This window comes from Myotis myotis, unplaced genomic scaffold (genome assembly GCF_014108235.1).
Source record: "Myotis myotis isolate mMyoMyo1 unplaced genomic scaffold, mMyoMyo1.p scaffold_m19_p_32, whole genome shotgun sequence".
In the NCBI taxonomy this organism is placed as follows: Eukaryota; Metazoa; Chordata; class Mammalia; order Chiroptera; family Vespertilionidae; genus Myotis; species Myotis myotis.
In genome coordinates, this window is record NW_023416338.1 from 1,312,923 (window position 1) to 1,333,541 (window position 20,619).

General features: G+C 54.2%; 1 protein-coding gene across 4 annotated transcripts in view; it reads right to left on the reverse strand.

Moving 5' to 3' along the window:
* Positions 1-871: 871 nt before the first annotated feature.
* NOTCH3 (notch receptor 3) overlaps positions 872-20,619 on the reverse strand; it is a 33,599-nt gene continuing 13,851 nt past the window's right edge. For 2 of the 4 annotated variants that reach the window (XM_036302480.1, XM_036302479.1), the window contains exons 17-33: positions 19,132-19,357; positions 18,516-18,717; positions 18,188-18,341; positions 17,614-17,798; positions 16,637-16,769; positions 16,296-16,553; positions 16,097-16,215; positions 15,175-15,740; positions 13,699-14,031; positions 11,093-11,247; positions 10,780-11,002; positions 9,718-9,802; positions 8,486-8,648; positions 7,063-7,367; positions 6,670-6,817; positions 3,967-4,064; positions 872-2,973 (exon numbers count right to left, since the gene is read on the reverse strand). In XM_036302480.1, coding sequence (XP_036158373.1) covers positions 1,921-2,973; positions 3,967-4,064; positions 6,670-6,817; positions 7,063-7,367; positions 8,486-8,648; positions 9,718-9,802; positions 10,780-11,002; positions 11,093-11,247; positions 13,699-14,031; positions 15,175-15,740; positions 16,097-16,215; positions 16,296-16,553; positions 16,637-16,769; positions 17,614-17,798; positions 18,188-18,341; positions 18,516-18,717; positions 19,132-19,357 — 4,406 coding nt within the window. In that variant the 3' untranslated portion in view covers positions 872-1,920. Of the gene's footprint in view, positions 2,974-3,966; positions 4,154-6,669; positions 6,818-7,062; positions 7,368-8,485; positions 8,649-9,717; positions 9,803-10,779; positions 11,003-11,092; positions 11,248-13,698; positions 14,032-15,174; positions 15,741-16,096; positions 16,216-16,295; positions 16,554-16,636; positions 16,770-17,613; positions 17,799-18,187; positions 18,342-18,515; positions 18,718-19,131; positions 19,358-20,619 lie in introns of all 4 variants that reach the window. The other 2 variants (XM_036302482.1, XM_036302481.1) reach the window with 2 other exon arrangements.

Here is a 20,619-nt window from a genome sequence, read left to right on the forward strand (position 1 = left end):
GAGGGTGGGAAGAGAAATTGGATTGGGTACCATGTGGAGCCTGAGGATGACACTGATGCCCAGAGAACAATCTGTAGAGATGAAGAGAAATTCAGCCCTCTTTCTGTCACTGCATCAAATCTCCCTGAAGCTGGTCCTTATTAGTTACATGAGCTAATAATTGTGTTTGTTTGTTTAAACCAGCTGGGTTAATTTTTGTGTCACATGCAACCGCAAGCACTCCAAGTGACAGGGGAATCAATGAATATTAACCCATCCTCTTTTCCTGGAGGATGCCCCTATATGAACACAACCTTGTCTTGGAGTACAATTGGTTGCAAGGCATAGAAACCCACCCAAGCTGGTATATGTAAAGCAGTATTTATTACAGAGCTGCAACATTGTCTCCATACCCAAGGAAACATGAAGCAGATTTGACTTTCATGCAAAACTAGCATCAGGCACTTAGAAGGCAATGAAAAAATAACTGTGGTGTCAATGGAATGAATACTCAATTAACTGGAATTGATACTTCTGAAACTAAGATACTCATGCCTTCCAACTCTAGAACCATTGGAGCACTTTCCTCTGATTCTCCCTGCATACTAGCTCCATTCTTCTGCTGTTTGCAGACATACCTACCACTCCAAACTGGCCACCCATAGTTCTTAACCTGCTGGTGACCTTAAAAGCTCCACCAACTGACAGCTTTCTTAGCATTCCCATTAAACAATGTTTCCAAACAAATCTGATTGAATCAAAAAAAGAAGAAACACAAGCGGGTAGGCAAGCTAAATGGGTTTAACCTAAGATGGGAGCTCCTTAGCCTTGGAGAGACAGAAGATCCACCACTATCACTCCCCTACCTTATCTAGACACAGATCAATGACACTGAGTGTTAACTATTCCTTTATTAGATGGTGAGGGGAGTGGGGGCTGTACAATGAAAGGCCTGGGAACTTAGCTACATAGAAATTGTGATCAGAAGCCATATTACAAAAATAGCCAAAAAATACTTATATTCTGCCATGGCACTGGGCCAGGGGAGTCCCAGGAGAGGTGCCACTCTGGAAGCTCCTTCCCATCTTGCAGTCCCATATGTACAGGGACACAAAGTGAAATGCACATATCTCCCCTAATCCTCATGTTCCCACCACCCACCCCCAAGTTCCCAAAGGAAGGTGGCCCAGGCTCAAGGGTGGGGAGACAATCTGGGGGTGGGCTCTCTGAGATAGAAGAGCCCTTTCCCCAGCAAAGCTATAGAACAAGTTCCATCTGGAATGCAGTGAAGTGAGGGACGTGGGGTGGGGAGGAAGCTCCCACATCTTGCCAACCCCTGGCCCCAGAGGGTGCGCCCAAGGGTGACTACTTGGTACACACCAGGGTCATGTACTCGGTACACAGGATCCCAGTCATGCCTGTGTACTCGGTACACAGAATCCAGCTTGGCCAAATGGGCCCACAGACTCAGCCCCATGGGGGCACTGGGGGGTTTGCAGGGGGGCAGGGAGCATCTCCATATATATATTTTGTAAAAAATAATAATAATAATAATAAGTTTGTTTAAATGAATTTTGTTTCTATACAAAATGTAAAAAAAAAATAATAATCCACTCATGTCAGAGTGTGAGGAGTGAAAGAGGCCAGAGGAGGCAAGAAAGGAAGGAAGGGTGAGTTGGAGAGTAGAAGGAGGGCAGGACAGGAGGAGGTCCCAGACTCATCACAAGACCCAAGGGTGGGGGTCAGCCTGAACCCCTTACAAATAAGGGAAGATTGAAGCCCTAGGCTGGTAAACTATGTCAGTCACACTGCAGGGGTAAGGGGTGCAGGGGGATTGGAAAAGAGAAAAGAGAATGAAAAGGATTAAAGGAAAATGGGGGAGAACAGAATCAGGATAGGGTGTCTCTTCAGTTGCCCAAACCCCAAGAACTGAGGAGCATCTCAAGCCAGCACCTGCCTCTTGGGAGTGACTTCAGGCTGGGGCCCCAGCTGGGTCTGAGCCTGAACTAGGGGGCCAGGGACAGGCAGGGAGAGTGGCTGGGCAGGAAGTGTCCCCGCAGCTGTGGCCGTGGCCCTACTGGCAGTGGCTGGGCTGGGTGTGGAATCAGACCAGTCTGACAGTGAGGGAGGCGAGGGGCTGGCCCAGTGCTCAGGGGACTCGGGGGATGGGGTCAGGTAGGGATGCTCACTCGGGACCCGGAGGAAGCGAGCCTTGGGGGGGCTGCCATGGGCCCCAGGTACTGGATACTCCTCACCATGTCCCGGAACAGCCAGATATGGTGGGGGCCGCTCCTGAGGAGACATGGGGGTCCCAGGGTTCAGCAGCTGGGGTCCCGGTGCCAGTGGCAGCAGGAACGAGGGACCTGGTGGGGCAGGTGGGGGCAGCCGGGCCCAGTCAAGGGGAACGGCCACAGGTTTCAGCAAGCCCAGGCTGAGTACACAGCCCCCGGGGGGCTGGCGCCCTAGACCTGCCCTGCCCACACCACCAAGTTGTGCCAGGGACACAGCCGTGGTGGTGGCACTCATGTAGGGCCCCTCGAGGGGGAAACCTCCAGGGGATGCAGGGGGCCCACCAAAGGGCCGTGGGGAGTCCAGAGAGTCTACAGGCGACAGTGTGACTGAGCTCTCAGCCAGAGGACCCGGGCAGGCCAGCGTCAGCTTCTTGCCCCGGCCCCGGGTGCCCTGTGGTCCCAGCCCTGCTTTCCCTGGTGGCCTTCGGCTCTTCTTGCCCCCCGACTGTGCCGCCTTGAGGCCAGGGAGGAAGGCCCCAGGCGGGCAGAGCAGGGGCCCCAGGCCATGGGAGCCCGGGGGACTGCGCGGCCCACTGGGCTGGTCTAGCAAGCGCACGATGTCCTGGTGCAGCCTCTCCTGGGCCACATCACGGGGCAGCCTGTCCAGATGGTCAGTGATCTCCCGGTTGGCAAAGTGATCCAGCAGCAGCTTGGCAGCCTCATAGCTGCCCTCCCGGGCAGCCAGGAACAGTGGTGTCTCCTCCTGGGGGGAGCCAAGAACCAGCCAGGTGTCAGGGTCACAAGGGCCGGCAACACCAGGGCCTCCGTCCTCTGATGGAACCTGAGAGCTAAGGTTCCAGCCTGACCGACCTGGGCTGGACTCCCTGCTCTGATGGGGAAGCCAAGGCAAGTTCTTTTATTTAAACCACAGCCATGGTGCACCTACTCAGTGCCAGGCCCCAGTGCCAGGAACAGGGTGAGAAGAGTAAGGCACTCGCCTTAGGCACAAATTTTAAAGGGGCAGCAAAACTCTCAGTCATCAAAATTAATATTTTAATGCAATTTTTTAATTAATGCCAAAATTCCATTAAAAAAGTATGGAAATTTTAAATAAGGACAGAATCCATCCTGCACCCCTCTGAGACTCACTCTGCTTATCTGAGTAGAGTAACACCAGCTTCCAAGGCTTTTTAAACAACGATCAAAGAGTTACCTTCTGCTGGAACCGGTTTGGCTCAGTGGATAGAGCACTGGCCTGCGGACTGAGGGGTCCCAGGTTCAATTCCGGTCAAGGGCATGTACCTGGGCTGCAGGCACATCCCCAGTAGGAGATGTGCAGGAGGCAGCTGATCGATGTTTCTAACTCTCTATCTCTCTCCCTTCCTCTCTGTAAAAAATCAATAAAATATATTTAAAAAAAAAAAAAAAAAGAGTTACCTTCTATTGAGGTAACACATTACCTCACTGAATCCTTGGAAGAGGCAATGAGATAGGTACTGTTGCTTCTCCATTTCACAGATGAGAACACTGAGGTCCAGAGGAGTTAAGCAACTTTCCCAAGGTCACATAGTAACTGCCACACACTTCCTCTTCTGATCTACTGTTGGAGCCTCTTGAGCCCAATTCTCACCCCTGAAAGCTGGCTGCAGGCTGGGTGAATGCTCCCACTTGCCTACTCCACCCCACTCTCTGCTACCTGGTAGGGGGAGGTCCATGCTAGGGATGACTCCCTGGTGAGCCAAGGGCTGGGGCTCACCTTGCTATCTTGCATGTCCTTGTTGGCTCCATTTTTGAGCAGGGCCAAGGTGGCCTCCACGTTGTTGACAGCTGCAGCCCAGTGTAAGGCTGATTTCCCTGGGGGGAGTGCAGAGAGGTCAAGGTCAGAATCAGGCTCATGTCCTGACCCTCCAAAGCAGAGAAGCAGGAAATGCCCAGAATATGGCCTGGTGAGAAGAAGCAGACCTGCCATGAGGATCTGAGCACCTGTGTTTGGGTCTGTGTATGTGTGCAGATCCGTAGAATGACTCTCTGTCCAAGGGAGACACTGTACAGGTGTCTTCCATGGCCTGGGGCTCCTGTACATGTCACTCTCCATATCAGAGGGAACTATGCAGCCCTCACTTGTTTATTCCTAGAGGTGTGCTATTTGATGCAATTGCCACCAGTCCCATATGCCTCTTTAGATTTTAAATTAACTAAAATAGGTGTCAAACCCATGCAGTGGGGAAAGAATAGCTTTCTCAACAAATGGTGCTGGGACAACTAGATCTCCACATGCAAAAAAATTAAGGTGGATCCCCTACCTCACACCATATAAAAAAATATCACTCCAAGACCTAAATGTAAAAGCTGAAACTATAAAATATTTAGAATAAAATATAGGAGTAAATCTTTATGGTCGTGAATTAGACAAAGATTCTTAGCTATGACACCAAAAACAGAAGCAGTAATACAACAAAAATACGTAAACTAGACATTATCAAAATTAAAATGTTTGTGCTTTGAAGGACAACATAAAGAAAGTGAAGCCCTCACTCAGTTGTTTAGAGCACCATCCTGATATGCCAAGGTTGAAGGTTCTGTTCCCAGTCAGGATTCAAACAAGAATCAACCAATGAATGCATAAGTAAGTGAAACAACAAATCAATGTCTCTCTCTCTCCCCCTACAAATTGAAAGAAATATTTATAAATCATATATCTGATAAGAAACATACTTAGAATACATAACCTTTGTAACTCAATAATAGAAAGACAGCCTGGCAGGCTTGGCTCAGCAGTTGAGCATTGACCTATGAACCAAGAGGTCACGGTTCCATTCCCAGACAGGGCAATCCCCATGTGGGGTGTGCAGGAGGCAGTCTATCAATGATTTGCTCTTATCATTGATGTTTGTATCTCTCTCTCCCTCTCCCCTCCTCTCTGAAATCAATAAAAGTAGATTTTAAAAATATAGAAAGACAAATAACCCAATCAAAAATAGGCAAAACATCTGAATGGACATGTTGCAAAAGAAGACACATACAAATGGCCAATAAGCATATAAAAAGATGCTCAAAAGCATTAGCCATCAGGAAAATGAAAATCATAAACCACAATGGGATAGCAATTCACACCCACTATAAACAAAAAAACAGATAATAAAAAGTGTTGGCGTGGATGTGGAGATATTGGAACCTTCATACACTGTTGGTGGGGGTGAAAAATGGGCCAGCCACTGTGGAAAACACTCCGTCATTACAGAAAGTTCTATTGGATAGTGCTCCTCTAAAGCCGTATTTCTCAACCAGTGGTGATTTTCCCCCCAGTGGCATTTGGCAATGTTGGGAGATATTTTTGGTTCCACAACTGGGAAGTGGGCTACTAGCATCTAATAGTTCAAGGCCAGGGTGCTGCTTAACACCCTGCAATGCAAGGATGGCCCCCACCACCAATCCCACATGTCATTGGTAGGTTAAGAACACCTGCTCCAGCCCTAACCGGTTTGGCTCAGTGGACAGAGTGTGTCGGCCTGTGTCCCAGGTTTGATTCCGGTCAAGGGCATGTACCTTGGTTGCAGGCACATCCCCAGTAGGGGGTGTGCAGGAGGCAGCTGATCGATGTTTCTCTCTCATCGATGTTTCTAACTCTCTATCCCTCCCCCTTCCTCTCTGTAAAAAATCAATAAAATATATATTTTTAAAAAGAACACCTGCTCCAAAAGTTGAGAACACCTACTCCAAAGAATGTTTGTGAGCATCTGAGTGTGTCTACATCTGTATGAGGTCCTCTGGACATAAGGGCAGGTTGTGAATCTCCACAACTCTGTGCAAGAAGCCGCCTCCAGGGACTCTGCTAGCAAGCCACCGGGGAAGGAGAGGCCACCTCATATAAATGAGTCGGTTAGCAAATTTATTGTAACAGCTGCCTGGCAGATGGCAGCAGTGATTACCTCTAACCAAGTAGGTGGAAATGAAGTGTCTTGGGGAAGGGCACCTTTTTCTAAGTCACTCATGTGTCGATGAGCTAGTGGATGCCATAAAAAAAATGCACAAGAGCCCTGACCAGTTTGGCTCAGTGGATAGAGCGTCGGCCTTCGGACTGAAGGGTCCCAGGTTCGATTACGGTCAGGGGCATGTACCTTGGTTGCGGGCACATCCCCAGTGGGGGGTGTGCATGGGGCAGCTGATCGATGTTTCTAACTCTCCCTCTCCCTTCCTCTCTATAAAAAATCAATAAAATATATTTTTAAAAAAGAAAGCAGATACTCTAAGTTTTAAAAAGAGAATGATGCACTTAATACACCTCTGCAAAAACATGTTTCAAAAAAATGCACAAGAGTGTAAGTCCATGTTGCAGCCCTGTTATGTGTACAGGAACTTCAGTGATTGGATCAGTGTTCACAGTGGGTGAGGGTTCACACAAACAAGACAGTCAGGGTCCATGTGACATCCTCTCAGCCCCCACCACCCACCAGCCTACCAAGTTCGTCCACAGCATTGACATCAGCGTGGCTGGCAATGAGCTCTTCCACCATGCCCTCCACCGCCAGGCGGGCCGCCAGGATCAATGCGGTCGACCCATCTGCCATGCGGGCATCCAGGTCTGTGGAGCGGTTCCGGATGAGAATCTAGGGGAGGGAGGTGCAGCAGGGGGAGTCATGGCAGACACAGGGGAACCAGGAGCACCTCTAAGCCCTCTGACGACCCAATCCCCACATCTCCTGGAATCAATGAGATTCAGGGAGACACTGTACTCCCATATATCCCCATTTTACAAAAAAAAAAAGCTCTGAAAGGCAGAACTGGGGCTCCAACCCAGATCAGTCCGATGCCTGTCTCAGCTCTGATGTCCAAAGTGGCAGGCCCATCTCACCTGGAAGACGCCCTGGGCATCGGCAGTGACAGCCGTGTGCAGGGGGGTGCGCCCTGAGTGGTCTTGGGCATTGGTATCTGCTCCAGCATCCAGCAGCCGCTTGGCGGCATCAGCCCGGGCATAACGGGCGGCCAGGTGCAAGGCCGTCTCACCCGTGCGGTCAGTCCGCGCCCCAAGCTGGGCCCCCTGGCAGATCAGGTCTGAGATGATGCTGGCTGACGTGTCTTCTGCCTCGTCCTCCTCAGCTGGCATGGGCTCCAGGGCGCCCCCGCAGAAGGAGGCCAGCATTAGCGGGGTGAAGCCGTCTGCAGGGAACAGGAACATATCACGGGAAGGTGGATACAGGGGCCTTTCCAGGGAATCCTGCTGAGGGCACTGCATTAGGAGGAAGTGGGACAAACAGAAGTACATCTGCATGTACACACACACACACACACACACACACACACACACACACGGAAGTACATCTGCATGCACACACACACACATCTGTGCCAGGGGCCCCAGAAGCCAACCCAGGATGAAGACTCATAGGCATGTGATTTGCCTCAGAAGGGCTCCGAGGCAGAAAAGGACAAAGGACAAGGGAGGGAGGAAGACAGATACATGCCCCTCAGACCAATTCCCAGTGGGTTATTTCATCCTGATCCCAAAGGGGAAGGCTGGAGGCTGAGTTATACCTACAGTTATACTCCAGCTCGAGGCAAAGGGGCTGTGCCTTTCAAATGCCCACACCCACCAGTTATGAGCACCCCCAGGGACATGAAACCCTTAGGGACTTCAAAAGATGCTGGCCTTTTGGAGCAAAACAGAGCTAGGGGGAGAATACCCTGAAATATGGCAAAGATGAATCCAGCAGGATCCAGTTAACATGGTCAGCAGCACTCCGTGAGCATTTGGCCTGGTTTCCTTAGGGAGACACTTGCACCCCATTCTCCATCCTCAGGCTCGGGTTAGAGCCAAACCCCCTCCCCCAGGGACAGGCATAGGGCCCAGGCTTGGTCAGTCTGCATATTCCAGGCCCCAGACCACACTGATTAGTTCAGGGATGGGCATGTGACCCTGGTCTGTCCAATCAGAACTCATTCTGGGACTTTTTCTGGTGTAGATGGGAAAAAAGGTTTTATAAGGCTGGTCCTGCCTGTGGTCATAGCGTCCCCAGGAAAAAGCCTGCCTGGGCCAGAGCCAAGGGGTGGTGAGTCCTGGATCCAAATGCACCTGATGCTTCAGTTACAAGAGCCAGTAAATCCCCTGTTTTACTTAAACTTGTATGAACTGGGCTATTATCACTTACAACCAAGAGTCCCGATTAACAACCAGCCCCATAGACAAACACCCAGACATACCTCGCTCTCCCCAGAACACAGACGCAGACTCAAACCCTCACAAGTAGGAGCGGGGAGCGGGGGGTGCCATCACTGACCTGGGCCACGCACGTTGACATCCACGCCATCAGCATCCGCATCCCCCTGAGGCGGCGTCAAGGCCATGGCTGGCGCCACTCGGATGTCAGCAGCAACCAGGTGGTGCTGAGTCCACTGGCGGCAATCCACAGCGTCCTCAGCCCCCACGCCAGGTTCCTCTACCTGGAGGCACAAGGATCCAGGTTCTCACAAGGAGTTGGGGGAGACAGAGGGACAGTCTGGGTTTCTCTCATGGAGAAGCACACACAGCCACCCCCCCCCCCGCCACCCCAAAAACCCGAGTGTTTTCTAGATAAGGAAACAGGAAATTGACATATAGGAGGTCAGAGAACTCATTAGAGGAAAAACTGGAATTTTAATCCAAATGGGAAAGGGGAAAAGGCTTGGAACCCAAGGTGGGTGATCAAGGAAGAGACACAGCATCGTAACTGTCAGCACACACCTGTCTATACACTAGTCTAGTGGTTCTCAACCTGTGGGTTGCGACCCCTTTGGGGGTCAAACAACCCTTTCACAGGGGTCGCCTAAGACCATATATAATTATAAACACATATATAAACCATATATAAACACATATATAATTCCATACTGTTTTTGTGATTAATCACTATGCTTTAATTATGTTCAATTTGTAACAATGAAATTGGGGGTCACCACAACATGAGGAACTGTATTAAAGGGTCGCGGCACTAGGAAGGTTGAGAACCACTGCACTAGACACAAACACACCGAAAACAAGATTAAGTTGACAATTCTACTGACAACGGCATCCAGGAGAATAAAATATTTAGAATTATATTTCCCAGGAAAAAAATGAAAAACTTGTATTCTGGAAACTAAAAATCATTGGAAAAGAAATGTGGGGGCAAGGGAATCCTTCAAGGACCAGGATTAATCTGGGGACGTGAATATGATCATGAGGTGCAGGGACCGAACAGTCACTCACGAATGTATCGATGCACCTTCATGAGCATAGCAACTGGGCCCCTCGCAGGAGCTTGATAAATTTCAGACCCACGGTCCAAAAGGCATGGGTGATGTTATGGAAACAGGACAGAATATTCTTAACCAGTCTGCCAGCTCACTTAAGAGTCTTTGGGCACCAAACACAAAGCCTGATCAAGCTAGACCTGAGCTTAAGGATCCAGGTGACGTCCTCTGAGTTCTCCCACTGGCCTTCGGGGCCCCACCCAAGACCCTGAAAACAGGGTTCAGAAGAGGGGGTAACAACCTTCAGTCGCTTGGCCTCTGGGCACTCTGTGTCCATCCAGTCTGTTGCCACCTCCCCCATCAGACTCTCCCCCTTGGCCATATTCCTGTGGAGACAATGGATAGGGGGACGGGTAGAGGGGACAACTGAGACATGTGACCTGGAAGATTTGGGGTGGGGTCACAGCAGAGGTCCCAGAGGTGAGGTCAGGGTCTGGAGTTGGAATAGGTCAGTAGGCACAGGGAGCAGGGTCAAGATACAGGGTCCAATGAGGGAGTGAAGTCAGAAGTTATGATGAGCGACAGCCAGGGTCTAAAGGTGGAACTGTGGAAGGAGACAGGAGTGGGGTCAGGAGTCAGAGTAGCTCTGGGATAGGTGAGCTGTGGGATAGGTGAGGGTCATGGCCATACATCCAGGGTTAGAGAGGAGGATGTTGTAACAGAATAGAGTTCACTTCGTAACAGGTAAGAGACATAGCCAAGATAAGGAGGTTGTGGAGAGGGGTCAGGGAGTCAGGAGGTCACAGGAGAGGGGTAAATTCAGGGGTTAGGCCAGGGTGGGGTTTGGATCTTGAGGAACAGATCAGGGAAGTTGGAGGTGGAGCCTAGGATCAAGGCCAGGATTGAGGATGGTGGGGAATGGACATTGAGTTGGGATGGAAAGGGGATCAGAAAGGAAGTCAAAGGTCAGGGTGGGTTAGAGCCAGAGGTGATGGGGGTCACAGAGGAAAGGCTCAGGGGTGAGGAAGGAGTTGGGGTACCTAACAGGGGTCATGGAGCCAGCAGTCATGTAGGAATGAATACTGAGTATTAGCATGAAATCTGAGAAGCAAGGGCTGTGGGTTCAGGTGGGGTCAGGATAGAATTTGAGTTAAAGGAACTGGGACACAGGAAATGGAATCAGGGGTCAAGAATCAGGGGTGATCCCCAAGGGATCATAGAGTCACTAGTCAAGGGGATAGATACTGGGGTCCAGGCTGAAGTCTGAAGTTAGGGTCCAATTAGGGTCAGAGTCAGGTCAAGATGGACTCAAGGGTTCACAAGGCCCCTAAAGTCAGAGACAGGGAAAGAGCAGGGTCCTCACTTCATGCCAAGTGCATCTTGGCCCACAGGCTCCCTCCGGCCCTTGTGGCCAGCGGCCACGTCCTTGTGCAGCGCAAAGCCCTCGGGGAACCAGAGGGTGCTGTGCTCACGCTTGCGCCGGGCCACCATGACCACCAAGACAAGGATGACCAGCAGAAAGACCGCACTGGCAGCCAGCAGCGGCAACAGCGGCACACTAGGCTCCAGCGGCTCCAGCGGCTCTCCTGCAGGCAGAAATGAAGGACTTCAACCAAGGCCTGGACCCCACCCTGGGAGCCCCGGGTCCACCCTGCTCGCCCACCAGCCGGGCTCACCCCGCGCAGCCCACAGTGGGTATGGGAAGTCCAGGCGCTCCACCGCGGACAGCGCCCCCAGGTAGTCGGCCGCACTCTGGGCGTCAGGGAAGCAGTGGTCATTCTCAGGCAACTGCAGACACAGTCGGTTGTCAATCTCCAGCATCACCACTGAGCTGTGGGGACACAGAGGAGAGATCAGCCGGCTTAGTGGGCACCTACTGCCAGGCTGGCACCAAGCCCCATCTCCCACCCCAGTGCCAGGCTCCGAAGAGCTGTGTCCACTCACCATGACACCATGGCCCACCTGCCCCCATCTGGCATCCAACCCCACCACACTCCCCAAACCAGTTTTGCTGAGGCCACCAGAGTCCCCCAGACCATGGCTCCCATGGGCATGTTTTCATGGCAACATCTCTCATGGCTGCTGTCGGCACAGGCCCAGATCTCCCTTATCAGGTTGCTGCATCCGTCTCCGGACTGCTATGAGCTCTGGCTTCTAACAGTGGGAGCCCGCCCCTCCACTTCTCGGGAGAACTGGCCTCACTCGGCAAGGTGGGAACCCTCTCCCTTGGGAAGTGACACCTCTTAGGGGAGCATCAGCCAGTGACTGGCTGATGTGAGATATACAAAAGCTGGCCCTCCTGTCTCAAGGTGGGACTGGCACTAAGGTGCTATTCATGCTCGGGAGCGAGCACTCCGAGGAATCAGGCTGAAGCCAGACAGTGGCTGGGGCTCCCTCCTGCCTCAGTTTCTCCCCTACCCCATCCTGCTCTCTTCACCCCTCTCTCCTGAGAGCACCCTCCATAGGGCGCAGATATCTGAGTGCCCATCTCAGGCTCTGCTTCCAGGAACTCAAACCCTCCAAATCCCTTTTTCCTCGGGATCCTAAGAACCCCATAACCCATCTCTTCCTATTTCTCCAGCTGCCCCTTTTCCTCTTATAACCACAGAACTGGTCCTATCCTATTTCTAACAAGACCCCAGAACTAAAGTTTAAACCATGGGTAGCCCTAGCTGGTGTTGCTAAGTGGTTAGAGCATCGGCCCAAGGGTCACCAGTTCAATTCCAGGTTCCAACCCCAGCCCCAGCCAGAGCACATGCACAAGGCAGCCGATCAAGGTGTCTCTCATATCAATGTCTCTCTCTCTCTCTTTCCCCTCCCTTCTCCCTCCCTTCCACTCTCTAAAAATCAATGGAAAAAATACCCTCAGGTAAGGATTAACAACAACAACAACAACAAAACACCTTGGATACACACTCATGAGTAACCTATGAACCCTCAACTGCTCTCCCCACAGAACCAGAGAACCAGAACATGACCAGAACCTGAATGCTAGAACCTTTTGAGAGGTGAAAGGTCCAAAGATCTGACACTGAAACCCCTAAATCTTGCTCCAAACCCTGGATCAGGGAGACAGACTTGAGCCTTGCCAGTACCATAGTATTGGCTTCCATGCACCTCAGGCAGCGAGCTCTTGCTTGGTGCCTCTCTTTTCTGAGCTAATTTCCCTCAACCAATCCTTAGGTCTCAGTGTTCCCAGATCATTCTTTAAAATAGATAGATAGACAGATAGATAGATAGATAGATTATTGATTGATTTCAGAGAGGGACAGAGAGAGAGAGATGGAAACATCAATGATGAGAGAGAATCATTGATCGGCTGCCGCCTGCATGCCCCGCACTGGGAATGGAGCTCACATCTCATGCATGTGCTATGACCGGGAATCAAACCATGACCTCCGGGTCAGAAGTCGATGCTCAACCACTGAGCCACACGGCTGGGCCCCAATCAGCCTTCTATCCCCACCTCTCTCCCCATTTCTTTGAGTCCTTCTCATGACTTCAATGATTGCCAATACTCTTTTGTCTTTCTTGTCTCTATCTTCAGACCCTGGTTGCTTTCTGGGGATCTCCAGACTCCTCAGATTCTACAAGCCTGAAAGCAACCCTAATTTTCACCCTGTGTCCTCAATTTGATGAGACACCCTGCAGCCACTTGCTCACCCCAGCCAGGGTCTGGCACATAAGCCACCCTCTTCCACCACCCCCCCGCACCCTCCCAGCCCTCACCCCTCCGCCAAGCCCAGCTGCATCCCATCAGAGCCCATGCCCCCATCTCTAAAACTCATCCTTCCTCTGTGTCAGGGCCCACTCAGCTGAGAGACCACACCGCACTGGAACTGTCCGGCCTGGTAGACCTGTCCACCAACAGGAGAGTTCTATGTTTTCCATTTCTAAGAAAAAACTACATACATACGTTCTGAACTACTCTGCTATACCCCTGCCTGTCCTGAAGGAGGTAAGTCTATATCCAGGGGCAATTCTGCTCCCCAAGTGACCCTGGCCCATATCTTGGGGGCGGGCTGCTACTTGTATCTAAGTGGGTGGAAGCCAGGGATGCTGCTCAACTTTCCACATGCACAGGACACTGCGCGGCAAAGAATGATCCTGCCCCAAACGTTCATGCCGTCAAGGTGGAGACGTGCTGGACTTATTGGCAACAAGAAGACTCCCCAAGATGTTAAGGGAAGTGAAACACACCAGACCTCACCCATGGTGCCCCTTCCGGTCCCCCACGCGGTACCTGCGCGGCCCCCACAGCTCTCAGGGTAGAGCCACTCACCCAATCACCTCGGGGGCCAGCTCGCGCAAGTGCGGGGCTTCCGAGCCGGGGTCCTGCCGGTGGTAAGGGAAGACCATGGCCTGGCCGCGCTCGTCCAGGCGGAAGCGCAGGGAAGTGCGCAGGATGGCACTGAGCCGCTGCAGGAAGTCGGTGCCCGCGTGCAGCACCTCCGTGGGCGGCAGCAGCACGGTGAGCACCAGCATGCCGCGGGCCAGCAGCGCCGGCACCTCGCCCGCGCAGTCCAGCCCGTCCCAGCCGCACTCCTCCGTGTTGCAGCCCTGGTCGCAGCGGCCGTCTGCAAAGTGGTCCGCGCAGTACTTCTCATAGACCGGACTGGGGGCAGGAAGGGGGTGCCGTCAGGGGGCCTCCAGCCCCCTGCACACAGCGCACCCCAGCTCCGGAGACAGAAGGGGGTCAGACAGTAAGCACAGAGGGCTGGAAAGTGTCTGAATACGTCAGGCTTTCTAGAAATCCAGCCACTCGCTCAGCAACTATGAATAAATCACTATGGATAACACCTGGTAGGTGCTGAGCCTGCTGCGGGCACCCAGGATAGGCCCAGGCATACCCGTGAACAGTGGAGCTGGCATGCCGGGGGTTGGGGACAGATGGTAAAGGAGAGGATATAACACATTTCCTTTACACGGCAGTAAACGCTAAATGTAAACAACACACAGAGAGAATGCTATGTAGGATTACATGCTAAAGAGGAAAATATAGCAGTGAGACAGAAGGGACAGAGCACAGGATGGACAGATGGAATGCATGGGACAGACAGATGGGGGCATGGCTAGACACAGAGAGGGGCAGGACAGACAGGCAAGGGCAAGGACAGTTGTGTGGGCATATAGAGAGGCAAAAGGGGTGCGTGGAAGGACAGAAGGACAGACAAGGAGATATAGATGAACAGGCGGGACACAAAGGTGGTCAGATGGACCGATATATGAGGCACATGGACAGACAGACTGGCATACAAACAGATAGATGCACAGATGAGATGGACAACATACAGCTTGGCGCACAGAGGGGCGAAAGGAATTCGTGAATGGACAGCAAGATGGACAAACAGGGCACAGGGAGGGAAAAATGGAGTGCAGAAGTAGACAGAAAAAGAGAGAGGCGGGTACATGGATGGACAGACAGATGGGAACATTGGGACAGGCAGGGCACAAGGATGGACAGAGAGGGCACATGGACAAGGATGCGCCAACAGACAGAAGTGGCACTCAGCTGGGCAGGACAGGTACACTAAGAAGCAGGCAGGGCAAATGAATGGATGGCCCAACAGTCTAAGGATAGACTGAAAGACAGACAGACCAAGGCAAATAAGTGGACAAATAGGGAGGCAGGACCCCGGACGGTGAGATGTGGCACGTGGACAGACAAGACACAGACTGGGGCGAATGGATGGATGGATGGATAGATGGATGGACAGAGGCGGGGCCCATGCACAGACAGACGGAGGGAGGGGCTCACTTGCAGGTGCGCTCGCGGCCTCCAGCCCTGCAGTCAAAGTTGTCGTAAAGGCAGGCGGGGGAGCTGCAGGCGGGGTCGCAGCGGCTGTTGTTGAAGAGGCGCCAGCACTGCAGCGCCGCGCACTGCCGCCAGGGGTCGCCCACGCTCAGCGAGCAGTCGCCGCCGTCCCAGCCGCAGCCCGGGCTGTTGCATTCCCGGTCGCAGCGCTGGTCCCCGCTCTTGGCCTCGCAGGCGGCGCTCGGGCACAGCGGCTCCTCGGGGGCCTCGGGCGCCGCCGCCGGCACCTCGCAGCGGGGCCCGGCCCAGCCGGGAGCGCACGCGCAGCGGAAGAAGGGCGCGGAAGGTTCCGGGATGCACGAGCTCCCGTGCAGGCAGGGGGAGACCACGCAGCTGGCGTTGGTGGCCCCCGGCGGCAGCTCCGGGACGCCGCGGCAGGCGGGCCCTGCCAGCCCCAGAGGGCAGGCGCAGCGCGGCCCACGGACCGTCTGCTGGCACGGGATGCCCGCGGGGCACTGCAGCTCCCGGCACGATCGCGCCACCCGCTCACACCGCGGGCCCCAGAACGGCTGGGGGTGGGGGAGAGAAAAAAGAAAGCCCGGAGGAGGGGTTGGAGGAAGGGAGAGAGGGGGGAGGATGGGGGTCAGGACCAGGGAACGCTTGAGCCTCCAGTCTCCCCAGGTCGTACCAAACCTCTCCCCCTTCCACTGGATGCCCCACTATGCACCTACAAGGCGCCTTGCCTTCCCCAAGAAGCCACGCCTCCAAGCCCCAGCCTCACCCCTTCCCGCGTCTTCCAGGTAATATCAACATTTCCCAGACCCGTTTCCCTTGCGCCTCTTCTCCCCTAAAGGCACGCCCTCCCACCAGGCCACAGTCCCACTCCCTCCCGGAGACCCTGATGTGACCAGCCGCCCCCGCTTACCGAGACACAGTGGCAGGTGAAGGTCAGTGCACCCCCAGAACCTGGGCCAGGACGGCACTGGCCTCCGTGCTGGCAGGGCTGGGACTCGCAGGGAGACAGGACGGTCTGACAGCGGGGACCTGGGCAAGCAGGAGCCGTGGATCAGCCACGATGGGGGAACACAGGCCGGAGCCTAGGTCAGCCCCGGGCCCACCCTTACCTGCGAAGCCGGGCCGGCAAAGGCAGCGGAAGCCCCCACCGGGGTCCTGCAGGCAGTCCCGGGTGTGTGCTGCGTGGCAGGCGCCCGGGCGACACTCATTGATATCGGCCTCACAGCGCAGGCCCGTGTATCCTGGGGGGCAGGCACAGCGGAAGCCGCCCACCAGGTCCACACAGGTACCATTGTGCAAGCACCTCGGACCTGGGTCCCGGGGCGGGCCTGGGCCACAGTCGTCCTCATTAATCTCACAGAGAACCCCTGGGGAAGGAAGATCAGGGGAGGAGTCAGGGGCGACAGAGAGCCCGCCTCCCAGCCTGCCCCCCACCCTGGCCCTGGCATACCCAGAGTCCCAGGAGGACAGGAGCAGAGGTATCGGGCCACAAGGTCAATGCAGAAGCCCCCATGCTGGCAGGGCTCCGAGGCACACTCATCCACGTCATCCTCACAGTTGTCACCAGCGTAGCCGGCTGGACACTGTGGTGAGGGCGAGACAGGGACCCACTCAGCCCCGAGGGACACAGACACTCCGGTGGAGACAGAAAATCCCAGCACAAAAAGACACACACAGTCGCCCAAAACACAGAGGCATGCCCAGGGTGCAGAAAACACACACCCAGGCACAGAGGACCCAGGCACACCCAGTGCAGATGGACACACTCCTACAGACACACGGCAGAAACACCCAGATACCCAGATCTACCCAAGACACAACCAGGAACGCACACTCAGGCACCTGCATGTGCCTTCGTGCCCAGAGAGACTCCATGCACAGACACACAGGTATGTCCAGGAACCAACCAAAGATAGACACACACCCAGACAGATAGAAACACCCCCAGAGCTACCCAGGGTGGCACCCATAAAGACATACTCAGTCACGAAAGTAAAAGCCCAGACATGACGCCCTGGCTGGTGTTGCCCCATGGTTAGAGCACTGGCCCATGCACCAAAGGGTCTCGGGTTCAATTCTAGTCAAGGGCACGTACTTGGGTTGCAGGTTCAGTCCCCGGCCCAGATGGGGGTGCATGCGGGAGGCAACCAATCCATGTGTCTCTTGCACATTGATGTTTATCTCTCTTTTTCCCTCTCTCCCCTTCTCTCCCCCCCCCCCCTCCCTCCTTCCCTCCATTCCACTTTCTTTAAAATTCAATGGAAAAATATCCTTGGGTGAGAGCTAACAAAAAACAAAACAAACAAACAAAAAACTAGGCTCACCTAGAGAGACACACCCACACCAGGCTACAGACACACAGAAACGTGTGCCCAGACACACCTACATGTGACTCGTTCCCCTCCCCCCTCCCTGGGTGCCCCTTACCTCGCACACATAACCCCCCATGTAGCCTTGGCAAGTGCCCCCGTGCTGGCAGGGCTGGGCCAAGCAGGGGTCCACTTCTTGCTCACAGTGGCTGCCTGTGCGGCCCTCTGGGCACACGCAGTAGTGGGAGCTCTCCTTGTCCACACACTGCCCACCAGCCTGACACAGCTGCTCCAGCCGCACCCCTGCACAGAGAGGGGTGTCAGGCACACACTCCCCCCCCCCCCCGCCCGCAACACACACAGCACCACCTAACACCCCTGCTGCCACCAGTCATCAGGGTCCCACCACCTCCATCAGGTTGTCACACATCCCTCTACACTGCACAGTTCTCATCACTGGCACACACGTGTTTGCTGCCCACGCCAGCTCAGCCGGACGCTGCAGACGTCATTCCAGTGGTCTTATGGGGACAGACACACACACCCTCTAGTCATGTCACACAGTCACACTCAGCCGCACCCCCCCGCCCACCCATGTGTGCTGTCACAGCCCCATTGGGCTCACCCTGGCAGGAAGTACATGCACACACGCCCTCCCCAGCGGCACACACCAGCCACACGCTCCCGCTCACCCAGCTGGGCCGCCGCCTGTCGGCAGGGCAGGCTCTGGATGTCGCAGAGGCTGCCACTCCACCCCGGAGGACAGAGGCAGTAGAAAGAGGCCCCCGTCTGAGCACAGCGACCCCCGTTCTGACAAGGCTCAAGGCTGCACCAGTCTACCAGTGTCTGCAGGGAAAGCCCACAGTCTCAGCACCCAGCGACCCCCAGAAATCACTCCCCAGATTCTCCCCCAGGGTGCCCAGCAGGCCCAACTGCCCAGGATCCCATACAGGCCCCTCCCCCAGGACACCCCTCCAGACACCTCCCCCCAAAACCCACCTCCCAGTGACCCCACCCCACCTGACACTGAGCGCCAGTGAAGCCCTCTGGACAGGCGCAGATGAAGCCAGGGTAGGTGGCCGTGCAGACACCCCCGTGCAGACAGGGCCGGGAGAGGCAGGGGTTGGCCTCCTGCTGGCAGTGCGCGCCAGTGTAGCCAGGGCGGCAGAGACAGCTGAACGAGTTCACTCCGTCCAAGCAGGTCCCACCATTGAAGCAGGAGCTGGAGGGAAAGCGAGGGTGGGTCAGGCCCCGCCCCCTTGGAGGCCCCGCCCTCCACCCTGGGCCCTGCCGAGCCTTGAGTGCCTCTACTTGGACCCCTACCCGCTACCTCCCGCCAGGAGAGACTGCAGCCCTGTCCTGTCCCTTAGCCCCAATTTACCAGGTGCTTCGGCACTAAGGTGGGAACCACGTGGAGGCCCCACTCTGGTCTGGTCTCACCCCCTTAGGGACCAGCATCTCTAAGATGACCCTGCCCCTTCCCACACCGCCCCATCAGGCACCAGAGTCCTGAGTTGGGTGCCAACCTGAGGACCCGCCCTTCTTAGCCCCACTCCTGCTCAGATCCCATGCCGCCCCCCGCGCCCCCCCCTCTCCCCGCCAGGGTCCCTGAGCTCCCAGTAGAGGGTCCATCCACCTGGGGCTGCAGTCAGGTAGGTTCTGCTCACAGCGGAAGCCTCCATAGCCTGGGGGGCAGGTGCAGGTGAAGGAGGCCACGTGGTCGGTGCAGGTGCCGGGGCCACAGGGGCTGCTCAGACACTCGTCCACGTCGCGGGCGCAGCGGGGGCCAGCAAAGCCCGGGAGGCAGGAGCAGGAAAAGGAGCCCACACGGTCCTGACAGGAGCCCCCATTCAGGCAGGGGTCTGTGGGCAGAAGGGAGCGAGGTCCGGTCACTCACCCATCAGCCTTGACTGACCTGGCCAGGCCTTGCATGGCGGGAACTCGGAAGTAAGCCAGGCTTATTTGGTCAGAGCGATCAAATCGTCCCCTTTGTTGCCGCAGCCCCTCCCGTATCTGGAAACCTCACTTTGGTGGAAGAGGACGAGCTTGGCAGAACCTAGAGGGCCTTTGAGCTGTTAAGCACATGCTGTCAGGTGTGTCCGCTTAATCCCTTGACTCAGCACAGGGGGCTTCCTCCAGACCTGCACTGGCCAGTATAGTGGCCACTGGCCACATGTGGCTATTAAGACCTTGACATGTGGCTGGCCCAGATTGAGATGTGTTGTAAGTGTAAAACAAACACCAGATTTCGGATTCTGAAGGCTTAATATGTATTTAAAAAAAAAAAAAAAAGAAGAAGAAGAAGAAGAAGAATATAGCCCTGGCTGAGTTACTCAGTGGTTAGAGATTCGGCCCTTGGACCAATGGACCAATGGATCACAGGTTTGATCCCTGGCCCCAGACCAGGACAAGTGTGGGAGGCAACCAACTGATGTCTCTCTCCCTCTCTCCCTTCCTTCCCTCCTCCTCCCTCCTGTCAATGGAAAAAAATATCCTCGCCGAAACCGGTTTGGCTCAGTGGATAGAGCGTCGGCCTGCGGACTGAGGGGTCCCGGGTTCGATTCCAGCCAAGGGCATGTACCTGGGTTGCAGGCACATCCCCAGTGGGAGGTGTGCAGGAGGCAGCTGATCGATGTTTCTCTCTCATCGATGTTTCTAACTCTCTATCTCTCTCCCTTCTTTTCTGTAAAAAATCAATAAAATATATTAAAAAAAAAAAAGAAAAGAAAAAAATATCCTCGAGTGAGACTTTAAAAATAAGAAGAATGTAAAATATCTCAATAATTTTCTATTGATTATATGTTGAAATGATAATTTCATATATTAGGTTAAATGATATATATTATTAAATATAATATCACCTTTCTTGGTTTTTTTTAACTTTTTAAATGTGAGTACTCAAAAAATTGTAATTGCTTATGCGGCTTGCGTTGTCTGTTGGACAGCACTCCTGGAGAACTCACTAGGGGCCTCTGATCTCATACTTTACACACAATCCTACTCGCTTGCTCACAGAGACGGGGCGTCAGGCAGACCTGTCCTCCGATCCCAACTTATCCCTTACCTGCTCCGTGACCTTAGGCAAGTCACGTAACCTCTTTAGCTCTCAAGTTCCAGGAGTAAA